Raw genomic sequence first — 20,824 nt, forward strand, 5'->3', positions numbered from 1 at the left:
GCCAGCAGCGGCGGCACCCCGAGCAGCATTGCAGCCGAGCTGGCGGGAGTCGCTGGCGCTGCACCGAGGCTTTGCAAGCAGGGGCGCCGAGCCCCACCAGCCTCACGTCCGCTGCGGGATGGCCGGCAGCCCAAACTCGTCTGCTGCCTGCGCCTGCGCGGGCTGCGCCGCCTGCCCCTGCGGCACCTCTGGCAGGTCCACGTCTTGGAGGTAGGCGGGCACGCTGCCAGAGGTGGTGCCCTCCGCTGCCAGGTCATCCTCCAGTGCATCCAGCTCCCCCATGAGCTCATCCTGCAGGCAGCACACCAACAGCAGCCAGCACGCAGGGCCCACACACAGGTCACACAGGGTCGCATGCCCTCGGCCTGGCCGCTGTCGCCACAGGCAGCAGCGCAAGCAAGCGACGGACGGGGCGGTCGCTGCAGTCGCCTGGATGCCGCACTGCCAGCCCCCTGCAGCCCCAGCCCACCTCATCCACATCCTCGGGCACACCAAACGCTGTGCCCATGACATCCTGGATCTCCTGGTGGTAGTCCTGCAGGTGGGGTACAGGGCAGCCCAGCCCAGGCATGGGACAGAACGTCAAGACGTGTGTGCCACGGCAGCAGGCCGCCGCACCCACCCATGCTCGCAGGCAGCAGGCAGCGCCAGCGGATTTGCGCCGGATTTGCGCCGGCCCGGCACCCGGCAGCGCGCAGCAGACAGCGTGCAGCAAGCAGCAAGCTGGCCACCTCGGCAGCAGCAGCAGCGGCCCCGCACCAGCATGTCTGACATCTCGTCGTGCAGCTTCTCTATGTTTTCGATCTTTAGGTTGTTGTCCTTCATGAACCCCTTCATCTCCTTGCCCGCCGCCTTCATCGCCGACACCGTGTGCACCGTGTCCTGCGCAGGAGGAAGGCAGCAGCAGGGGCGCGGCAGTGTCAACCTCGAGGCCTGGCCGCGGCCTGCAACAGCCCTCTTTTCCGGCTCAATGCACGTGTCCTCCCACCTGCATGCTCTGCATGGCAAACGTCGTCTGCTCCACATTGAATTGCTGGTTGTACAGCTGATCTCGCTGCGACTCGTATAGCCGCTTCTGCTTCAGCACCTGCACGGGTACGGTGGTGGGGCGCAGGCGGGCCAACAAGTGAGCAGGTGACAAGCGCTAGATGGGCAGAACAGCAAGGCTGCGGGGCATTGACCGCACGCGTGATGACTGCGTCGCGTGCTGCAGCGCATCACCGCGGACCCAGGCTAATCCCATCACAGAGCTGCAGGTGCAGGCAGAAGAGCAGCAGCGACGCACCACTAGCGCCCGCCGCTTAGCCGCCTCTTGCGCCGGGCCCGGCCGCGTCTTCTTGATGTTGTCCCGGTGCTTGGCCAGCTGCTCATCTAGCTTTCGGATCTTCTCATCCAGCCTGCAGGCAGCTCGAAGGCGCTTCAGGCCTCTGCCAGATCGCCGAAACGCGGCGGACTTCCTGACGGTGGACGCCCAGACTCCCCGCTCACGTGTCTCCCCGGACGTTGAGCTTGTCCACCGCTTCATCCATGGTCGGCGCGGGGGCCGCTGGCTTCTTGGAACCGAATAAGCGCCGCATGGTTTTTGGGCTGCCTGAGACTTGTTAGACGCTGCAACAATTGTGGGGGTTGCTTTGTAAACGCCAGGGGACGCGCAGGCTGGGGACGGCAAAGCCAAGTTGTACCTCAGCGGCGGGAGTCCGGCGGTGGCGGCGGCTGGATTTGTGGTGTGTGGGAACGGTGGGACTTGAATTAATAGGTAGCCTGATGTGAGGACGTCAGGACAGGCAACCCGTGTGTAGAGGAGTGGCTTGCGCATGCTGGGTTTCGGCGCCGGCGTGCGGCGCCGCACCGGCGCCCTGCCACCTCATCATTCCCGCCTGCCTCTGCCGCCATCCAATTCACTCGCTTTCGATTTCACAAAGTCGAGGGATCAGCTCTGCTTTCGAATTGGCCTGCTCCTGGGCGCGCGACGAAGCGGTTACGGCTCTGTTAGCCCTCGGACTGAGCCGGGCCTGTCCCAGTTGAGTCTCAGTGATGCAGGCAGGAGGTCGGCGGGCCTGGGGCGCGCCGCCGCCCCCAAAGCCTCCCTCGGAGCGGCGGGCGGTGGGTGAGGCGGCGCCCGGGCCACAACAAGCCGCACAAGCAACCAAGGCCGCGCAGCAGCACAGGAGCCCTGGAAAAGTGGTGCTTCCCAGGCTGGGCGGGGCTGCCGCGTCGCCGAGGGGAGCCCATGCAGCGCAGCAGGGCCGCGGTTTGACGCAGCAGCAGCAAGCTGGGGAAGCGCCGGCACCATCACGACTCAAGCAACACCAGCAGCAGGGCGGCACGCAGCATGCTGCTGCACAGGCGACGCTCGCACCCCCGCAGCAGCAGCAGCGGGACTTGCCGCCGCCGCAGCCACCAGCCCTGTCTCCACCGCTGCCCAGCGCGGCCTGGGTTTCGCCGCAGCCTCTCCCGTCGGCCTCGCCGCAAGAACTTCCGCTAGCTGCTGTCGCGGCGCCCAGCAGCTGGCTGAGCAGGGAGGATGAGGATGTCGTGCTGATAGGCAGCGCAGCGCCCTCCTTCAGCCAACCGCTTCCGCAGCAGGCTGCTGCACACCACCCGGCGGCCACACACGGCGCTGCCAGCCAGCCGCCTGACTCCACCTCAGCTGCGCCAGGCGTGGAAGCAGAGATGGCTTCATCCCCGCCCCGCCGCGCCAGCCTGCTCACCACCCACCTCGCCTCGGAAGACCTGTCGCTCACGGCGTTGGCAGCAGCCAGCAGGAGGGCCAGCCGCTACAGCAGCGCCGCCAGCGCCAGCAGCGCCGCCTCCAGCGCGCGCTCTTCCGGCGGCGGAGGAGATGGCAGCAGTGGGGGCAGGGCGCAGGGCACAGGCGATGCAGCAGCCGCTCTGCCAGCCGCAGAAAACGATGCGTACAGCAGCTATGCCGCAGACTTTGAGTCTGAGAGCCAGAGCGGCGGCAGCGGGGCGACCTGCATGGGCGGCGCATCCCACCCGGCAGCCGAGGGTCCCACGCCCCAGCCGGCAGCAGCCAGTGTGCCGCCGCCGCAGCGGCAGGCGGCCAGGCTCAACAGCGGAGAGCTTGCGGTGCTGCGTGAGAGCATCCTGGAGCTGCAGCTGGGTGCAGGGGCTGAGGCTGGCGTGCCGGGCGGCGGCAGGCTGTCCGGGGCTGCCCCGTTCCTGGATGATGCCGCTACTGGTGGTGCTGGCGGCGTGCTTCAAGAGATTCCCGACCAAGTGGTGCTTCAGGAGCTGAGCAGCCGCTTGAGCCGGCTGGACAGCCAGAAGCGGCGGGTGCTGCTGGAAGTGCTCAGCAAGCTGGATGTGGCGGCAGGCGGAGGCGCCGAGGGGGCAGCCGAAGCCGAGCCCGGAGGCGACACGGCGGGGCAGCTGATCGCAGACTCTCTGGCTGGCAGCAGGCGGGCCAGTGAAATGGGCCTGGCGGCGGTTCTTTCACCTGGCAGGGAAGAGGGAGGACCAGACGCAGATGCAGAAGGCGTCGCTGCAGGCGTGCCGGCAGCAGCCGCGCCTGCCGATGCTGCAGGTTCTGAGGAGGAACAGCAGCAGCAGCAGCCGCAGCAGCACTCCCCTAGCAAGGGCCTCCTGGGCAAGCTTGCTGCTCTCAGGCTGGGCCGCACAAGCGGGCTTGCCAACAAGGCAGTTGTTGCTGCCGCCGCCGCTGTGGTCAGCGAGAGCAGCAGCGGTGATGGCGCCAGCCAGTTCCAGCGCTGGGACCATGGAGGTGCGCCTGTGGTGGCGGCTGCAGGGGAGCCGCCGCCATTGCCTGCGGGGACTGGCAGGCAGACCTCCCCGCCGCGGCAGCAGCAGGCGGTGCAGGCTGGCAGCGCGGGCCACAAGCTGCAGAGCATGGTGCAGCAGCGGCAGCGGGAGCGCAGCCGGCTGTCGCTGGACGGGCGGCATGCTGCGCAGCAGGCGCAGCAGGCGGCCCAGCTGCCTGCCGCTCACGGGGGCGGCGGGAGCGAAAGGAGTGGCGGCGCGTCTCCAGGCGATGCCCTGTCGGTGTTTCAGGATGAGGACTCCCCACCCAGCCTGGCCGCCTCGCCCACGGTGCTGGCGCTGGGGGCATGGCAGCTGCTGCCAGATGCGTTGGACGTCGCAACCAGCGACCAGGCATCAGGCGCCAGCTCGCGAGCTGCAGGCGCCGGCAGCGGCGGCAGCCGCAGCGGCGGCGGCAGCGCTGGGTTCCTGATTCCGTGCTGCCCCGCCGGGCGAGTGCTGGAGCTGCGTATCAGCAGCACCTGGGGCGACCAGCACTATGTCGGCCTGGCAGGCATCGAGCTGTTTGATGCCAGCGGCCAGCCCATCTCAGTCAGGTGCGCTGCCCTTGAGCCCCTTCCCCGCTAGCTCGCTGCCAGCTGGGCTGACTGGTGGAGAAACCTGCCCCTGTTGCTGCACTGGGCCTAGCTCCTTGTGTTGACAGGGCCCGCCCAACGACCTCCTGCCTTTGCCACTGATGGGCATGCAGGGACCCTCGCCGCCAGGTCAGCGCCACCCCCCACAGCATCAACGTGCTGCCTGAGTACGGCAGCGACCCACGCACCCCAGACAAGCTGCTGGATGGTGGGCAGGGGCCAGGCGGCAGGCGGCCGAGCGCCCGCGCCGGGTGCCTCTTCGGCTCCCTTGAAATGGAAACCACTGGTTCTGCCTCCTCATGAATAGCCGGATGGACTGCGTGCTCTCTGCTCTCCCTACCACCACGTACAGCTGCGCCCTCTGCGTGCAGGCGTGTGCATGACATGTGACGATGCCCACGTGTGGCTGGTGCCCTTCACCCCCGGCGCCCTGCACGTCGTCAGCGTGGCGCTGGATGCGCCCTGCTCCTTGGGGGCGGTCCGCGTGTGGAACTTCAACAAGAGCCGCATCCACTCCCTGCGGGGCGCCAGGTAGGTGGCACCACGCCTTGGCTGCTGGACCCGACAACCAGGGCAGCAGCAGGCCTAGCAGGCAGGTCGTGTGGAGTCGAGACTGCGATGGGTCCACCCCGGGGTGCCCTGCTGCCCCGACGCAGGCATGTTGAGCTTGCGCTGGATGGCGGCGTGATCTTCCGTGGCGACCTGCGGCAGGCGCCCGGCAGCGTGTCAGGTGACAGGCAACCCAAAAGAGCAGTCCTCGCTTCAGGGGAATGGCTGGTCGGGATGCTGCTGAGCCACTGCTCAGTGTGCTTATTGCTCTGCCCATTGCCGGCAACGGTGCTGATGGCCTTCTCTGCGCCTTCCTTCCCGCACCTGTTAATGCAGAGGCGTACCAGCATGCCGAGCTCATCCTGTTCACCGATGACCAAGCAGCGCTGGCAGCCATCGAGCAGTACGATGTGCGGTACAGCCGCCAGCTGGCAGCCTCGCCAGCCGGGCCAGACGGCGGCAGGGCCAGCGTGCTGGGTGGCGGCGGCGGCCCAGAGGCCCCGCACCTCGACTTAGTGACTGCAAGCTCGCTGGTGCCGCTGACGGCCCGAGGCCAGCTGGAGCGCACCGCCACGCTGTGCCTGCTGCCCCAGGGCCCTGTCCCCACCGGCAGGCACCAGCTCGTGTCTGGCGGCCGCCCACTGACCGCAGCCTTCAGCACAAGCCCCGAGGCAGCAGCAGCCGCGGCCGCGCCACGAGCGCCTGCCCCGGAGCGGCGCCTGTCGCTCGCCAGCTCCCGAAGCAGCTCCACCGGCGCCGCTTCCGCCGCCGCCAGCGCGCTGATATGCTGCCAGGAGCTGGCTCTGGTGCTGCTGGACACCTGGGGGGACAGCCACTTTGTGGGCTTGTCAGGGCTGCAGGTGCTGGGAGGCGACGGCCAGCCGCTGCCGGTGGCGGCCAGCAGGGTGGCGGCAGACCCGCCAGACCTCAACGTCTTCCCCGGCCACTCGGGCGACGTGCGCACAGCTGACAAGCTGGTGGATGGGACGAACAACACGACAGATGACGCGCACATGTGAGCAAGGATGCAGAGCGGCAGAATTGTATGTGTGTGTGTCTGTTGTTTGGGGCGGTGGAGGTTGTACTTGATCAGTGCTGGAGGAACCTGTTGTGGCCTTTGTGTGAGCAGCTGTTGAGCTGCACTATGCGCTGCAGGTGGCTGGCGCCCGTGCGGCGCCAGCTCAGCGCTGCCGTGGCGGCCGCCTGCCAGCGACACCGCCGCGGCCTGGACCGTGGGACGTTCCCCGAGGCAGCCCGCCCCCACAACCTGCTGGTGCTCAGCCTGGAGGGTGCCTGCGCGGTGTCTGGCCTTCGTGTGTGGTAGGTTCGCCGCTCCGCAGGCGACTGCTTGTCTGGCCACCAATCTGCTACGCTAGTCGTGTCGTGTGGCCCATCAACAGCACCATGGTCTGGCCCTGTCTCGCAGGAACTACAACAAGAGTGCGGCAGACACGGCGCGGGGCGTGAAGCGCATGGTTGTGCTGGCGGGTGAGCTTGTGGATTCATGCAACTGGGGTCACCACGTCTTCAGAGGCACCGAGCGGCCCTGCCGGCAGGGTCTGACATTTGTCGCTGCCTTGGCTTGCCTCCGGCACCGGAAGACACAGCTTCGGCTGCCCTGCCCTGTCTGCCTTGGCCGCAGATGGCGTGGAGGTGTCGCCGCCTGGCGGTGTGCTGGTGCGCCGCGCCCCCGGCACAGATGCCTTCGACTTTGGCCAACTCATCCCGCTGCACACCTGCTGGTCAGCCGGCGGCAGCGGCGCCAGGGCGGGGCGCAAGCGCACCACGGTGCAGCACGGCCCCGGCCCAGGGCAGCCCGCAGCCGGCCAGGTGGGTATCGGTGCGCTGCCCGCTGCTAGCCACCAGCAGCGCCAGGTGGCTGGGCAGCAGCAGCAGCAGCCGCAGCCGCAGCCTCCTCAGCAGCCATCCCCGCAGCAGCTGGTTATTCATGGGGAGAGCGTGGCATGGGCCTGCAACATGCCGGACCCAGCAGCCGCGCTGGATTACTTGCAGCGGGCAGCGGCGCTCAGCAAGGCGGCGGGCCCAGGTGCCGCACTGGTGCAGCAGCCTGGAGAGAACTTTGGGACTGCCCTGCCCTGCGGCTTCAGGTGGGGGTTGGGGCAGTGGGTGAAGGGGTGGGGACAGCTGCTCGGTGGCTCCGCGCTGTGCCTCCTGGCCTCCCCCTTGCCACACGCGCCTCCTTGCAAAGCGGCACTGCGAGCCGGCACCGTGCCGTGCCTCGTGCATCCTTTCCCCAAGCTGCCGACCGTTTCTCCCTGCAGCCTGCGGCTGGTGATGCTCACGACCTGGGGCTGCCCGCACTACATTGGCCTGAGCGGGATCGAGGTACGTGATGCGGTACGTGGGGCAGTACGCATCCGCCCCGACCAAGTCCATGCGGGTGAGGCAGCGCCACACACATGGTGGATAAGGCTGAGGCGGTTGCTGAGGCGCCCGGCTCTCCTGCCCCTGCGGCTGCTACCCCCACTGTGACATGACCTGTCACCTTGCTGCCTGATCACGAGGGTGCAGTGCCCACCAGCGTGGCGATCCTGCCTGGGATGGCGGCGGATGTGCGCACCCCGGATAAGCTGGTTGATGGGGTCACCAGGTGGGCAGCACCTGGAGCCATGAACAAGCCCTCAGAGCGTGCCTGCTGGCGCCCTGGCGGGGCCCGGCGGTTTCTTCCAAGGCCTGATTCTATGTCCGCCACCATAAACACTGCACTCAGGCCTCGGCCTTCCTGCCCTGTGCCGCAGCGGCGTGGCGCAGCACAGCTGGCTGGCGCCGTTGGACCCCCAGGAGGGCAACTCGGTGCTGCTTGTGCTGGACGCGCCGCTGCTGCTGGGTTCCATCAGGCGAGCATGATGGCGGCAGCAGCGGTGGGAGTCGGGCAGGGGTTGACCATGCAGTCCGTGTCCTCCTGCTGCTGCTGCGGATCACTGTCTGCCCAACACCTCTCAGCTGGGTGCTCAGGGGTAGGGTGTGTCCAGCAAGGCCTGGCTGACCAGGTCTTTGTCAAGCGGAAGCTAGGATGTCCCATGCGCACCCGCTGCAGGGTGTGGAACTATGGCAAGACTCCCAGCCGCGGGGTGCAGGAGCTGGAGTGCTACCTGGATGAGCAGCTCGTGTGGAAGGTGGGCATGTGACAGGGAGGGGCAGAGGGCTGGGATGAGGGTGTGACGCATGCAGCGCTCGAATGATGCCTGCACACAGTGCGGGTGCTCCAGCAGCCGGCGTGCTGGCCTTCCCCTGGCTGCAGGGCGTGCTGCAGCGCGCCCCCGCGGCGCTGTCGGCCGTCGAGGACTTCTCGCAGGTGCTGTGCTTCAGCGAGGAGGCGGCGCAGGAGGCGGCGGCGGCGGCCCGGCGGCGTGCCGTCCTGAGGAGGCCGGGGGCGGTGGCTCGGGGCTCTTCCACAGGGGCCCGGGCATCTGGCACGGGCAGCCTGTCCGGCGCGCCACTGGGAGCAGAGGGGGTGGAGGAGTGGTGCCAGCGGCAGGAGGCTGTGGTGCTGGTGAACGATGGCCAGTTTGTGGCCTTCCCGCCAGACCGCGGCAGCGGCGGCGGCGGGGCCGTCACCGCGCGGCCAATCACCGCTGTGGTGGCGGCATGAGTGAGGCTCAGTGATGATGATTCCCCGCCTCTGTAATCTCCAACAAGCACGTAGGGCAGTTTTGGTGATTACAGTTGAGTCAACTGAAAACTGAGTTGACGCGAGGTTGACGAGGCGGCGGGGCGCCAGCTGGCGGGGACAGAGTGGGCCAGCTGGCGGGGACAGGACTGAGAGGATCCCCCCCATCCTTTGAACAGGAGCTGCACCCGATCAGCTCCTCATGTGCTTTCGCAATGTCCGCAGCTAGGGTGCTCGATTGTGTCGTGGTGGGCGCCGGGGGCGCCATGGGCTCGGCGGCCCTGTTCCACCTTGCCAAGCGAGGGGTGCAGGTAATCGGGGCGTGCACTGGGTGGCAGCGGGCGAGGGCGCATGCCCGGGAAGTGCGGGTTCCCCGCCGCCGGCGGCGCCACCCACCTGCGTCGAGCTTCTGGCCTGGTGCCCTGCCAGGTGCTGGGCCTGGAGGCGCAGCCCTCCGCGCCCCACAGCTACGGCTCCTCCCACGGCCTCTCCCGCATCATCCGGCTCTCCTACTTTGAGCACCCATCGTACGTGCCGCTGGTGCGGGAGGCGTACCGCCTGTGGCGCGGCTTGGAGCAGGAGAGCGGGGAGCGGCTGCTGACGATGACCGGCTGCATCAACACATCGCCGCCAGATGCAGACTGCGGCCCGGGCACCAGCTGCTTCCAGGGAGCCTTGCGCTCAGGCAAGTCTAGCAGCAAGCTTCTCCCGTGCTGTGACTGGCGTGCATGCATGAGTTGGGCTCATGCACCATCCCAGTTACATTGCCCCCTGCCGACGCCTCTGCAGCCCAGGAGCACGGCTTGGCTCACGAGGTGCTGACCAGCAGCGAGGTTGAGCAGCGTTTCCCAGGGTACCACCTGCCCCCCAGCTTCCAAACCATGTATGAGCCGGAGGGCGGCTTCCTGGTGCCCGAGCGCTGCATCCAGGCCCACCTGCACCTCGCCCAGCGCCACGGCGCCGAGCTGCTGTGTGGCGCCAAGGTCCTGGGCTGGCAAGTGTTGCCACCTTCCAACGGCACCATGCCTGACGGCAGCAGCGGCGGCGGCAGCACAGGGGGCAGCAGTGGGGCACAAGGCCTGGTGCGAGTGCAAACGACCAGAGGCGAGTTCATCGCCAGGCGATTGGTGTTGGCGGCAGGAGGCTGGATGCCGCAGCTGGTGCCGCAGCTGCGGGTGAGGTCCAGCCAGCCTACCTGCTCCACTCACAGCAGCATTCCGCAGCCACCACTTGTTCACTTGCTGCCGGCATCTCATGCCCTCTTCTGCCCCTGCTGTAGCCCATCCTGACTGTTGAGCGGCAGGTGGTGGGCTGGTTCCAGCTGGTGCCTGAGCAGCGCCAGCACTTCACGCCGCAGGTGAGCAGCGCCAGCATTTCACGCTGCATGTGACCAGCGCCACACTTGCCCTCAGGCCCCGCCCTCTTCCGCGAGCGCTGGCTCCGCTCATAGCTTGGTGGCATGCGTTGCTGCTGTGTGAGAGCTCTGTTATGAACCCCACTGCAGGTTTTCCCTGTGTTTCTGCTGCATGACGAGACTCGGTACTTTTATGGCTTTCCGGCTGACGAGCACGGCTTCAAGGTAGGGCTGTACCATCACCTACGCCAGGTCACCACAGCGGACAGCGTGGACCGCAGCGTGAGCTCCGCAGACGAGGAGGCGCTGCGCCAGTGCGTGCGCCGCTACTTCCCAGGTACAGCTGCGCTGGCAGCCCCGTCTGAAAGCCAGCACGGTGTGTATGCACTGGGAGAGGGAGGACTGCAGCCAATCGAGCCCCGCAGTCTGTGACCCCTCTGTGTGGCCCTGCCTCCTGGCGGGCGCTGCAGAGGCCGATGGGCGGCTGACACGTGCCGCCGTCTGCACCTTCACCAACACGCCAGACCTGGATTTCATTCTGGACCGCCACCCGCTCCACGGGCAGGTAGGGGCATGATAGCAGCTTCCTTCAGCAGGTGGCTCCTTGCCCCTTTTTGTTTTTTGCATGCCCCCATGCCTGGCACGCTTCGATGGGCGCCGCGCCTCCCGCACACATCCATCCACACTCCCCTGCCTCTCTGGCAGGTGGTCCTGGCCTCCTGCTGCTCCGGCCACGGCTTCAAGTTTGCGCCGGTGATTGGCAGCATACTGGCAGACCTGGCGATGGAAGGGGCCACCCCACACGACATCTCCCCGCACCGCCTCAGTCGGCAGCGGCCCGGGCAGGCAGCAGTGCTCGATGCGTTTGCCCGCGGGGGCGGAGATGCGGCAGCCCGGCTGTGAGGCAGCGGGTGGAACTGGCAGCATTCAGGTTACAAGTCTGCAGCAGGGAGGCAACAGTGTTGGGGCGTGCAGGCCCACCAAAAAAGAGCGGGGCAGCCACCTGCTTTCGAAGCCAGGTGTGTATCACGCGTGCTGAGCTGGAGAAAGTGAAGTGCAGCTGCCTGGTGTAAGCAAGACAGAAAAGAAACGCAGCATCGAGGCGGCCAAGCGGCCAAGCATTTGGAGGAAGGCGCTGGGTGCATGGTGACCCAGGGGGGCTGCTGTGGGGAGGTGCCTCGGGAGAAGCGCCGGTGGCGAGAAGAAAGCTGCTGGGGCGACGACCCACAGGCTGGACTCTCAAGCAATTGGGCCAAATGTTGGTGCTGCGGAGGAGTGTGGAAACGCCCCTCGCACGGGGAGGGCAGGGCGCTACAGCGATTGCTGTTAAAAAGGGAAAAGCCCCCCTTCAGGGGTTCTCCTCATTCTCCGCCTTGGTCAGCTCAATGGCCTCCTCTTCCGTGAGCTGGAAGTATGGGTTGGCGCCCGCTGGCATCGGCCTGTTTTGGGGGTAGCAGCGGCAGCAGGCAGGGGTGAGGCCAGGGTTGCAAGGCAGCAGGCTGAACCTCAGCAGCCAGCCCCTCAAAACCACAAGCCATCAACGCAGGGCAGGCGGCTGCGAGTCAGTCACAGCCACCGGCATGAGCAGCATGGATGCTTCGTGTGCCCCACCCTGCTAAACCACCTCCCCCCACACACCCACACCACCACCACCACCACCACCACCACCAACCACATGCACACTCCCCCCACACACCCACACATCCCCCGCCCCACCCACCTGAAGGAGATGCCAGAGGCGATGTAGAAGGAGAGGGTAGCCAGCTCGGAAGCGGCGGCCGCCATCCAAATGTACTGGTAGGGCAGGGTGGACTCCAGGAGGTACACGATGATGCGGGTGAAGTAGATGTAGCACACCACCTGCGGCGGTACGCGGCGCGGTACGGGTCGTTGTTTGGCGGTACGGTTCGGCGGCCCCACTGGCCGTGCAGGTGGTGGTGCAGTTTGGCAGCATGGCTGGGAAGAAGTGCGCATGGCTGACGCTGGACGGGTCTTGCTGGAGACGGCTGTCTTGACGGGCGCCCTCCACACACACACCACAACATGCACACCAAGCACAGTCAACCCAAACCAGCCACACCCACTCCCTCCCCTCACCATGATGTAGAACTGGCGGAAGAGGGTGAGCTTGACCAGCGTACGCACCACCTTGCCGTCCGTCTCTGCAGCCAGGAGCGGCACGGCAGGGCGCACAATGAACACGCATGCACGCCGGCGCTGCTGGCTGCATCACGCGCCGACACCCGCCACACTGCCACGCCCACCAGCCTGCACCCACCCCCACGCCACTCAAACGCTTGGCCCACCCCGCCCCAACACCCACCCGAGGCGTCGCGCAGCTGCTTGATGGACCAGACGATGGGGAAGAGGACCAGGCAGCAGCAGACGATGTCGACGAGGTGCAGGATGTCGCGCCACGTGAACCACGACTCGGCGGCGGGGGTGAACTCGTCCAGGTAGATGATGGCGCAGTTGGCGATGATCTGCGGCGGGAGGGCGTTGGGCAACACCAGCCAGTGAGGCTGAGGGTTCAAGCGGAAAGAATCGACACCGAAAGGGCCAGACGCCCGCTCAACAGCAGAGCGAGGCATTGCAGTTGGTGGTGCGTGGTGCACGAGCTTGCCACAGACCAACCCCCGGCGGCTGCGTGTCTGCTGCCCCCACCTGCAGCGGGATGACCACCATGAGCAGGCGCTTCTCGCGGGGCGCGATGAAGGGCTTCATGTAGGACCAGCCTGCAGCAGAACGGTGGTGGAGCACGGGGAGGGGTCAGGGGCTGCTGTGTGTCCTGGCAGCAACCACAGCACGCACACATAACATCCAAGTGCAACGCCGGGACCCCCCAAACATAACCCGCGGAGCACGGGCGACAGCCGCACCCACCGGTGGCCAGCAGGATGACGACCAGGAAGAAGAGGAAGGAGCGGCAGGCGGTGAAGATGTAAAAGGCAATGTTCCAGCCCTCGGCGTCGCCGTAGATGGAGATGGTGTGGTACATGAAGGCCTGGGGGGAAGTGCGGGAGGGGCCAGAGGGACGCGAGTGAGTGACGGTGTGTGGTGGTGCGAGTCGCCCAATCCCTCGCAGCAGGCACCAGCCAGCCAGCGTCGGTTGCCGGGGCCTGGACTGCAGCGCCGGCAGCCCCGCCCAGCCCGCAGGCAGGCACCTGGCTGAGCACTGTGAGCGACTTGAAGGCCACCAGCACGATCATGAGGTAGTGGATCTTGTGGGAGTCCTGCTTGCCGCGGATCACCATCAGCGTCCACACCACGCCCAGCGCGGAGAACATGATGAACATGGTCTGCATTGGGCATAGTCATCGGGAGCGAGGGAAGGGAGGCAGGGGATGGATGCGCCCCTTGCATGCATGGAAAGCTCCTGTCCGTTGGAGGGCCTGTCAAGCTCCTGTGCGGAATGGGGGGCAGGGCGGCGCAGGACGGGCCTGCACCAGGCGCAGCAGCTCAACTCACAAAGTAGATGAAGGGCAGCATGTCCTCGCCCACAGGCAGGTAGTCAAAGCGGTCGCCTGCAGGGGAGCGGCGGGGCGTGCGGTGCGGCGGCGTGGGTGCCACTCTCAGCTGCAGCGGCGGCCAGCAGCCCGCCGAACAACGATATGGCCGAGGCGGTGCAGGTACAGTCGGCAGTACAATAGGTGCGGTACACCAGAGGCGGTACAACCGAGGCGGTACGCACCCCACACGTTGTACAGCGCCACCTCCACCGTGAAGTCGATGGCGCTGTCGGGCTCGCAGTTGGCGAAGAACAGGGAGAACTCGCCGCCGGTGTAGTCCTGGGGGGAGGAGGGGAGGAGGGAAGGAGCGGGGCGGCGGTGTGTGCATGTGTGTAGGCGTGCTGGTGGTTGGGCAGCCACAGCAGCCACGGACAACAGGCAGCCATCAACCTGGCAGGAGACAATACGCATCACCCTGGCCCCAGCCGTTTGCAACCGCCTCCCATCCCAAGCCCCCGCAGCCCAGCCAGCCGGCAGCTGCCCGCACCCCACATACACCCACACCTTCAGCATATTAAAGAGGCGGAACTCGCGGGACACGGAGCCCTTCTTCGGGTCGATGGCGTCAAAGGTGAACAGGGTGATGGCGATGTCCTGGCTGTCCAGCGGGCACTTGCCCTCAGCCAGGTCCAGCTCCAGCTGGCCCTCCACCGCGGGCGTGGTGACGAAGAAGCCCACCCTGCGGGGCGAGTGGCGCGGCGGCGAAAAAAGGTGGGCTGGTGTCGCCAGTGGATGGATCAACACCGACAGGTGACGCATAGAATGCATTCACTCAAACGCAGCGCACAACTAGCCAACACACGAGTGGACTATTCGCTTGGCCCGCACCTGTCGTAAGGCCCGTTCTTCTTCACCTCCCCGGGGCTCCACAGCATGAAGTCAGAGACGGTGATGTTCATTCGTCCATCCTCAGAAAAGCCAAACGGCTCGGCAACTAGGATCTGCACCCAGCAAGCACAGCCAACACGGTGCCGGGTGGTGTTGAGTCGGGCGCGCCGACGATTGGCGGCGGGGTTGGCGGCCAGGGCGCCCTGCCATCCAAACCCGCCCCGATGAGCTGCGGCCCGGTGCGTGGTCCCGTACACTGTGCGCTCCCATTCCCAAGCAGCGGAGGCAGCGGAGGCCGCCCAGTGGCCAGGAGGATGAGGTTTGGCCCGATCGTGCAGGCAAGCTGTCAGACGCGCACCAGGCTCCTATCATCTTTGGTGATCTCCGCAACAGTGAGCTTGGCCGAAGCCAGCTGCAGGCCGCAAATTCCCAGCGCCAGCAGCAGCACCAGGGCCGGGCCGGCCCCCCTGCCTCGCTGCATAGCCGCTGCAATCCGCTAAAGCGCTGCTAGGATGGCAACCAGCGGGAGACCAGCGCCCTGCGGGTTGTTGAGCACGCCGGGAGTTGGGCGACGCAAAGACTCTCCTGTTGGAAATAGCTAGTGAGCAATCGAATCTGTGCGTCGGGACCTGCGGCAGGGAACCGCAGGCGCGCCCAAGGTACAACCGCACTTGGGCAGTACGCGGGGCGGGTTGTGCCGTTCAAACGAGCCCGCACCCCGCTGGACCAAATCATCACTCTGCGTTGCTGCACACACTCTGCAAATTGTGATTGGCGACTCAAAAAACTTCAGTCCCTGCTGCCGCCCTCGTGTGCCCCCAGCGCCGCCGCCGCCTCGTCGTCCATGACCACCGCTCCCGCCATGGCCGCCGACCGCGGGCTCTCCTCTGCCGCTGCCTCTGCCGCCAGGTGCAGGGCATCCCGCTCCCCAGAGGCTGCATGCTGCGGCGCCCAGGGCCTGCCGCCATCAAGCCGATACATGAGCTTGGTGCCATCGAAGCACAGCGCCGTGTAGGGCAGCGCGTTGGGCGGGTTGGGCTGGAAATCTGGTGTCCGGCCGAAGGCAATCTCAGCAATGACGATCAGCATGCCAGCTGTGAGGCCCCAGATGCAGTAGCTGGTGCCGCGGTGCACATAATCAAAGTAATGCAACCTGCGCGAAAGCAGCGGGAGGTGCAGTCGGGCATTGGCAGCAGGGGAGGGAGGGGAGTGAGTGGCACGTGTGCCCACATCAACACACAGGGAGCACAGACCGGGACCTACCTGTATGGCACTCCCGGCTGCCACTCCACATCCTTGCTGGAGTAGCCGGGCCCCGCCTCCAGGAAGCGCCGCAGCGGCACCGTGAACACCGCTGCCACCTGCGGGCAGCACACGCAGGCACGAAGGCAAGCAATTTGAGGAGGCAGGCAGGTGGAGCAGGCAGGCGAACCAGGCAAGTGGAGCAGGCAGGCGAACTTTCTTCTCCTCTTGCCTCGCTGGGATTGGGGCTGAACCTCAGGTGCGGCGGGATGACTCCCACCACAGGCGTCACCGACAGCAGGTGCTTGGACAGGAATGGCGGCAGGCAGGCCACCACCCGCACGGCAGCAGGGTCCAGGCTGAGCTCCTCCTGCACAGCAGGCGGCGCCAGGCAAAACATGACAGACACAGATTAGTGGCCAAACCAACCGTGCATGGCTGCTTCCGCATGTGCACGCCGTCATCAACCAGGCAGCGACCGCTGCAGCGCCTTGCACCTGTGCCTCCCGCAGCGCCGTGGCGATGTCATCAGCATCTGCTGGGTCGCGCTTGCCGCCGGGGAAACACACCTCGCCTGCATCCCAATGGCATCGCTCAGCAGCCTCTAGCAACAGCCTGGCATCAGATATATACAGCTTGACGGCTGCAAAACCTGTGCATTGCTCTTACGGTCAAGTGCATTGCCTCACCGCTGTGTGTGTTGAGCTTGCTGCTGCGTTGATTGAGGACCACATGCACCTCCCCGCTGGCCGGGTCCTCAAAGAGCGGCACAAGCACGGCAGCAAACTTGCCCGACACCTGCAGGAAGAGCAAGGGAGCATGCGCACCCAGTGATCAACCCTCCCAAAGCTGGTTGAATTCGAGAGCACCTCGAATGAAGGGTTCAGCAGTGAAACGAGCTGGCAGCTCGGCACGGTGGCAGGGAGGCGCACCGCTGGAGCCACAGGCGCCGCCGAACACGAGGCCTGAAGGTTGCTGATCACTCGCTCCAACCGGCACTCTTCTGCCAACTCAGCTGCTGCTGCCCGTCGTGTCTGTACCATGTCGGCTGCCGTGGTGCTAGCTTGAGCTTGGACGCCCGCAGGGGGAGCGGCTGGCTGGTGTGGAGCGGCGGGAGCAGCGACGGCAGCACCAGCTGCTGCCGGCCCCGCAGTCGCACTGCTTTTGGGCGCTTGCGGATCGGGTGCAGCTCCCCGAGCGAGGCTGCTGAAGCGTGCAGCGTAGGGTGCAGCCTTCACACTGAAATACTGGCGGAGCCGGAGCAGCATACAGCGTCGGGCTGTCTCCAATGCTGAAAAGCCTGCAATTCCCTTACGACAGCGCTTCCGCATCGGCCGACGGATGATGGCCTCCCTGCTGCCAGCGTGCCCGCCACGGCCCGCCACGGCCCGCCACAAGTGTCCTGCGCTCCTCGCACACAGGCCTTCCGCAGCCCGAATGCTTACACAAGAACGGCAGCACAGCACCAGCAAACAGCTACCGCCGGTCTCGGTAGTCCCTGCTGCGGTGCTCGTGGCGGTCAGAGCCGCCGCCACGGCGCTCTTCAGAAGCATATCGCTCCGCCCTCAGACCGCCGCCACCTTCCTCGCTGGAGGCGAGTGATCGGCTGCCACCAGGCGGCCGACTACCAGGCTGCGAGTGTTCTCGGCTGCTGCTGCCACGCCCTGCCTCGTCTGGTCTCCCATGCCTCCTCTCGTCCCGCCGTTCTTGCCCTGCCTGCAGCTGCTGCTGCTGTTGCTGCTGGGGTGGTGGCTGCAAGCTGCCCTGCTCCGTGCCAGCGTGTGATTGCGCTGCAGGCTGGTGCTGGGCGGGAGGGCGCCCTGAAGTGCTGCCAGGCCGGGGCGATGGAGCAGGTGCAGGGGCCCTGCCTCGTGCGCCGCTCGGTGCCGCCATCCTGCATTGCAGCATGCAGCCAATGGGCCCCCACTTTGCCGCAAATCCCACAGCCCGCCCAATGCACTGACGCGTAAACTGGCCATCCCCGAGCCAACAGCACACAACCCCACACGCTTGCTCGGCGTGGCAAGGCCCGACGCAAGCCTGAACCCCCGTGGCCCGCCCCGCCCCATCCACTGCACCTCTCCCGCAGCTCTCGAATCTCTGCATCCTTGCGCTGCAGCTCCAGCTTGGCTGTATTGTACAGGGAGGAGATGTTGGCGGCCAGGGTGGCGCACCGCTCAGACAGCTCCCCGTTCTGCACAGCCAAGGGGCGGTGGGCGGGGGCGCGGCGATGGCGCAAGGCAGGGCAGGGCAGAGGGGCCAGGCGGCACGACACGGCATGCGAGGATGCAGCCCGCTTGCACGGGGCGTGAAGGGTGCGGGCCCACCTGCTGCGTCAGCGTGTCCACCTGCTGCTGGAGGCCGCTGATCTGGACCTCCTGACGCTGCACCCTGTCGGTCAGCTGCAGGGGACCATCTCAAGCAAAGAAGGCGGATCCAACATTGGCCGACGGGTTCCAGATGATGAGGCCTCGCCCCACCAGCACACTGCAGCTGCTCCCCGCCGGGCAGGCAACCCTCCTGCGTGTCATCCCTCTGAACACCATGCACGTGTACGGGCGCACCTCTGCCACCTGCGTCTTCAACAGCGTGCCCCCGCTGCTGCCCTCCCCGGAAAACAGGTCTGCGTAGAGATCGGCGGCACCTGGCGCCACCGTCACCAGCGGCGGCTCGGGCACCCTGCTAGAAGGGGCAGTGGCGCCACCTGCATTGCAGTTAGAAAGGGTCCCTCTTGCACTGCTCCTCCTGTGTGCTTTGCATGGCAGCCAAAATGCGCCCCACCTTGCATCGCCACCGTCGCCGCCGCCGTGGGCGCCGCCTGCAGGGGCCGGGGCGTGACAGCTCAATTGCAGACAATCGGTCCTGGCGCTCCTTGGATGCATCGCACCCTGGGCTTGGCCCGATGCGAGACTGAGCAAGCACACACCCATCGGCCATCGTCGGCCACGCCCAATTCAGGCCCAAAGTCGCTGTACAAGTCATCCCCGACCTCCTCCTCCATGCGATCAGCACTGTCTGTCCGCTGTCCCAGGCCAAGTGATCTCTTGACAGGGGATGAGAGCGGCCTTTTGCTACAAGTGCGTGAAAAACAAATGCAGGAGCTTGAAAGGAGAAAGAAGCGCAAACAGTGCGGGTCAATGTTGGGGAACAGGAATGGGGCGAGGTGGCGGCATGCCGGGCGCAGCGCCGCCGTCGTGGCAGGACTGTGGCCGGGCACAAGAAACGAGGCGACCTACTGCGCCTTCAGCTTGGCTGAGCTGCTGATGCGGCCGACGCGCAGGACCTTGCGCCGCTGCGCCAGCATGTAGAAGTAGAGCTGCGGGAAGCCTGCAGGCAGCGCAGATGGCGCCCACCGAGCCGGCAGGGCAGCAGCATCAGCGCCGCCCAAACCAGCAGATGCACGAACAGCAGCCCTGGCCAAAGTTGCTGCCCCGCACCTGGCAGGTAGAGCAGCACCACCAGCCAGCAGGCCCAGTAGTAGTCAAAGGCAAAGTTGAACTTGTTGGGCATCTGCAGACGCCGGAGCCAGGACACACAGAGTTGGCACAGCAAGACAGATGAATGACGCAGGGCTGCAGCAGCACAGCGGCCACTCGCCTGGATGCTCAAGGGGCGCGTGGCGCGGATGGCGGGCATGGCCAGCGCCACCTCAGCAAGCTCACTGGACACGCCCAGCGGGTAGAGCACGATGAAGGCTGTGTAGCGCAGCCACAGCAGCACGTACGGCTGCATGCCCAGCTCCTGCAGCAGCCAGCCAGCGGCCACAAGGTGCACCGCTGCGTCGGCCACGCTGCCGCTGGCCTTGCTCCCCCTCCTGCCTGCTCCAGTCAGCTGCATCCCTGCCTTTCACATCTTCTCCCCGACTCCAGCTAGTCTGCTCACCTTGAATGCGAAGAAGCTGTAGCGGATGATCTCGCTGCAGCACCAGGCCACTAGCAGCGACAGCAGCGACAGCTCCAGATACGTCTGGCCCCACTGCGCCAACACCAGGGGGCGGCGGTGCGCCTCGGGCACCAGGTCCACAACCCCCCACAGCACAAACAGCCGTGACGCCACCTGGGTGGCTGCAGCACAGCGGAGCAAGGTGGGCAGCGGGCGGTTGGCTGCGGCGGGCGATGCCGCGCAGCGGCATGATGCTGCACACCCTGCTGCAGTGCACCATGCCTGCCCTGGCAGCAGCATCCTGTGGAGGCCCACCTGTGATGAGGACAGGCGAACGCACGAGGCCCACCGCGCTGTGAACAACCTCCATCACCGCCGCCGTCTGCGCCACCTTCAAGGGCACCTCCACCGCCTGCAGTGGCAGTGCGTCGCCCCGCAGCCGTCACGGACATGCCCTTGAGCTGATGTGGGCACACAGACACACATCAGCTCTGCGAGACAAGCACGCAGGCTTCCTCGAGTGATCGGGCGCACCTGCCACACGGTATCGATGCTGTCCCAGCGCTCCTGGTTGCTGCCCTTGGTCTTGGAGTGTCGCGTAGTCAAGACCAGGACGTATGCCCTGCAGCCAGGCCGAGCGGCGGCTCAACAGCGACCACCTGGAGGGCCTGGCTGGTTCGACCCAGCTGACGCAACTCACCAGGCTGCGCACAGCGCTGTGTTATAGAGAAACAGGTACGCAGACTTGACACCCATCGCGCTTGCCGCTGGACACTCAAATAGCGCTAAGCGCTGAGCACCAGGCGCGGGGTACACCAACACGCAAAAGACTGGTGAATGAAAGGGCTTGTCTGCCAGGGGGTGACAAGTGGCGGCGGGAGCGCGGCACAGCATGTGTTGCCCGCTGATGTGGCACCTCCCCCGATTCGTCTGGCTCATCAGGCACGCTCTCTCCCGCGATCCCTCCCTTTCCTTCGCCTTTCAGAGTCTCTAAGGCTTCTATTTCTCCCCTCCCGCACCCCGCAGCTGACGCAAACTTAAAATTATGAACCAACCTGTCATCCTTTATGCCTTAGAACGGCGCCAAAACGGCGCCAAGAATGTGTTTCTCACTAAGTCAGATGTAGAGGGCATCATCCGGATCAAGCAGGGCGACGAGCAGGCGCCCTCAGGCCGGCGGCGGCGGGGTGCGGGAGGGGGGGCGGCAGTGCAGGGCGGCGCCAAGAACTACAGCAAGAAGGTGCTGCAGTTTTTCCAGGTGCTGAAGGGCGCTGGCGGTCAGGACATCCTGTGCCGCTGCGTCAAGCGCAGCGGAGAGTGGCGGTGGTGCCCCGTGGTGCCGCTCGAGGAGCTGCCCCGAGTGATCAAGGAGCACCACGAGCGGGCGACTGGCTTCAGCGGTGTGGAGAAGCTGTACACACATGTGAGTGATACAAGGGGTGCAATGATGCCG

General features: G+C 66.2%; 6 protein-coding genes across 6 annotated transcripts; 2 read left to right on the forward strand and 4 right to left on the reverse strand.

Moving 5' to 3' along the window:
• Positions 1 to 102: 102 nt before the first annotated feature.
• Positions 103 to 1,577, reverse strand: CHLNCDRAFT_51181 (hypothetical protein; the record flags this gene model as incomplete). The annotated part of the gene is made up of 6 exons (XM_005849902.1): positions 103 to 291; positions 470 to 535; positions 760 to 882; positions 989 to 1,087; positions 1,286 to 1,397; positions 1,489 to 1,577. 6 exons carry the CDS (start codon positions 1,575 to 1,577, stop codon positions 103 to 105), a joined length of 678 nt encoding a protein of 225 aa, XP_005849964.1.
• A 1,096-nt stretch (positions 1,578 to 2,673) lies between these two features.
• Positions 2,674 to 8,538, forward strand: CHLNCDRAFT_57348 (hypothetical protein; the record flags this gene model as incomplete). Its single annotated transcript, XM_005849645.1, has 13 exons — positions 2,674 to 4,337; positions 4,490 to 4,584; positions 4,748 to 4,907; positions 5,033 to 5,106; positions 5,262 to 5,940; positions 6,081 to 6,245; positions 6,352 to 6,413; positions 6,568 to 6,755; positions 6,939 to 7,033; positions 7,208 to 7,326; positions 7,458 to 7,536; positions 7,984 to 8,062; positions 8,188 to 8,538. The coding sequence occupies 13 exons, from the start codon at positions 2,674 to 2,676 to the stop codon at positions 8,536 to 8,538; spliced, it is 3,810 nt and encodes a 1,269-aa protein (XP_005849707.1).
• Positions 8,539 to 8,771: 233 nt separating this feature from the next.
• Positions 8,772 to 10,813, forward strand: CHLNCDRAFT_20797 (hypothetical protein; the record flags this gene model as incomplete). Its single annotated transcript, XM_005849646.1, has 8 exons — positions 8,772 to 8,867; positions 8,986 to 9,271; positions 9,346 to 9,556; positions 9,623 to 9,731; positions 9,836 to 9,913; positions 10,061 to 10,247; positions 10,381 to 10,475; positions 10,616 to 10,813. The coding sequence occupies 8 exons, from the start codon at positions 8,772 to 8,774 to the stop codon at positions 10,811 to 10,813; spliced, it is 1,260 nt and encodes a 419-aa protein (XP_005849708.1).
• A 445-nt stretch (positions 10,814 to 11,258) lies between these two features.
• CHLNCDRAFT_143330 (hypothetical protein) lies at positions 11,259 to 14,728 on the reverse strand (the record flags this gene model as incomplete). Its single annotated transcript, XM_005849903.1, has 12 exons — positions 11,259 to 11,349; positions 11,631 to 11,770; positions 12,008 to 12,072; positions 12,234 to 12,393; positions 12,575 to 12,645; positions 12,794 to 12,914; positions 13,075 to 13,209; positions 13,379 to 13,434; positions 13,602 to 13,698; positions 13,924 to 14,098; positions 14,248 to 14,360; positions 14,606 to 14,728. 12 exons carry the CDS (start codon positions 14,726 to 14,728, stop codon positions 11,259 to 11,261), a joined length of 1,347 nt encoding a protein of 448 aa, XP_005849965.1.
• Positions 14,729 to 15,270: 542 nt separating this feature from the next.
• On the reverse strand, positions 15,271 to 16,278 carry CHLNCDRAFT_17375 (hypothetical protein; the record flags this gene model as incomplete). Its single annotated transcript, XM_005849904.1, has 5 exons — positions 15,271 to 15,400; positions 15,511 to 15,601; positions 15,706 to 15,859; positions 15,987 to 16,063; positions 16,179 to 16,278. Coding segments are annotated over 5 exons (552 nt in total), but the record flags the coding sequence as incomplete, so codon positions are not given.
• A 2,443-nt stretch (positions 16,279 to 18,721) lies between these two features.
• CHLNCDRAFT_143333 (hypothetical protein) lies at positions 18,722 to 20,127 on the reverse strand (the record flags this gene model as incomplete). Its single annotated transcript, XM_005849905.1, has 7 exons — positions 18,722 to 18,816; positions 18,927 to 18,999; positions 19,138 to 19,230; positions 19,372 to 19,553; positions 19,687 to 19,783; positions 19,906 to 19,993; positions 20,072 to 20,127. The coding sequence occupies 7 exons, from the start codon at positions 20,125 to 20,127 to the stop codon at positions 18,722 to 18,724; spliced, it is 684 nt and encodes a 227-aa protein (XP_005849967.1).
• Between the last annotated feature and the right edge of the window lie 697 nt (positions 20,128 to 20,824).

This window comes from Chlorella variabilis (genome assembly GCF_000147415.1).
Source record: "Chlorella variabilis unplaced genomic scaffold CHLNCscaffold_5, whole genome shotgun sequence".
NCBI classification, from domain to species: domain Eukaryota; kingdom Viridiplantae; phylum Chlorophyta; class Trebouxiophyceae; order Chlorellales; family Chlorellaceae; genus Chlorella; species Chlorella variabilis.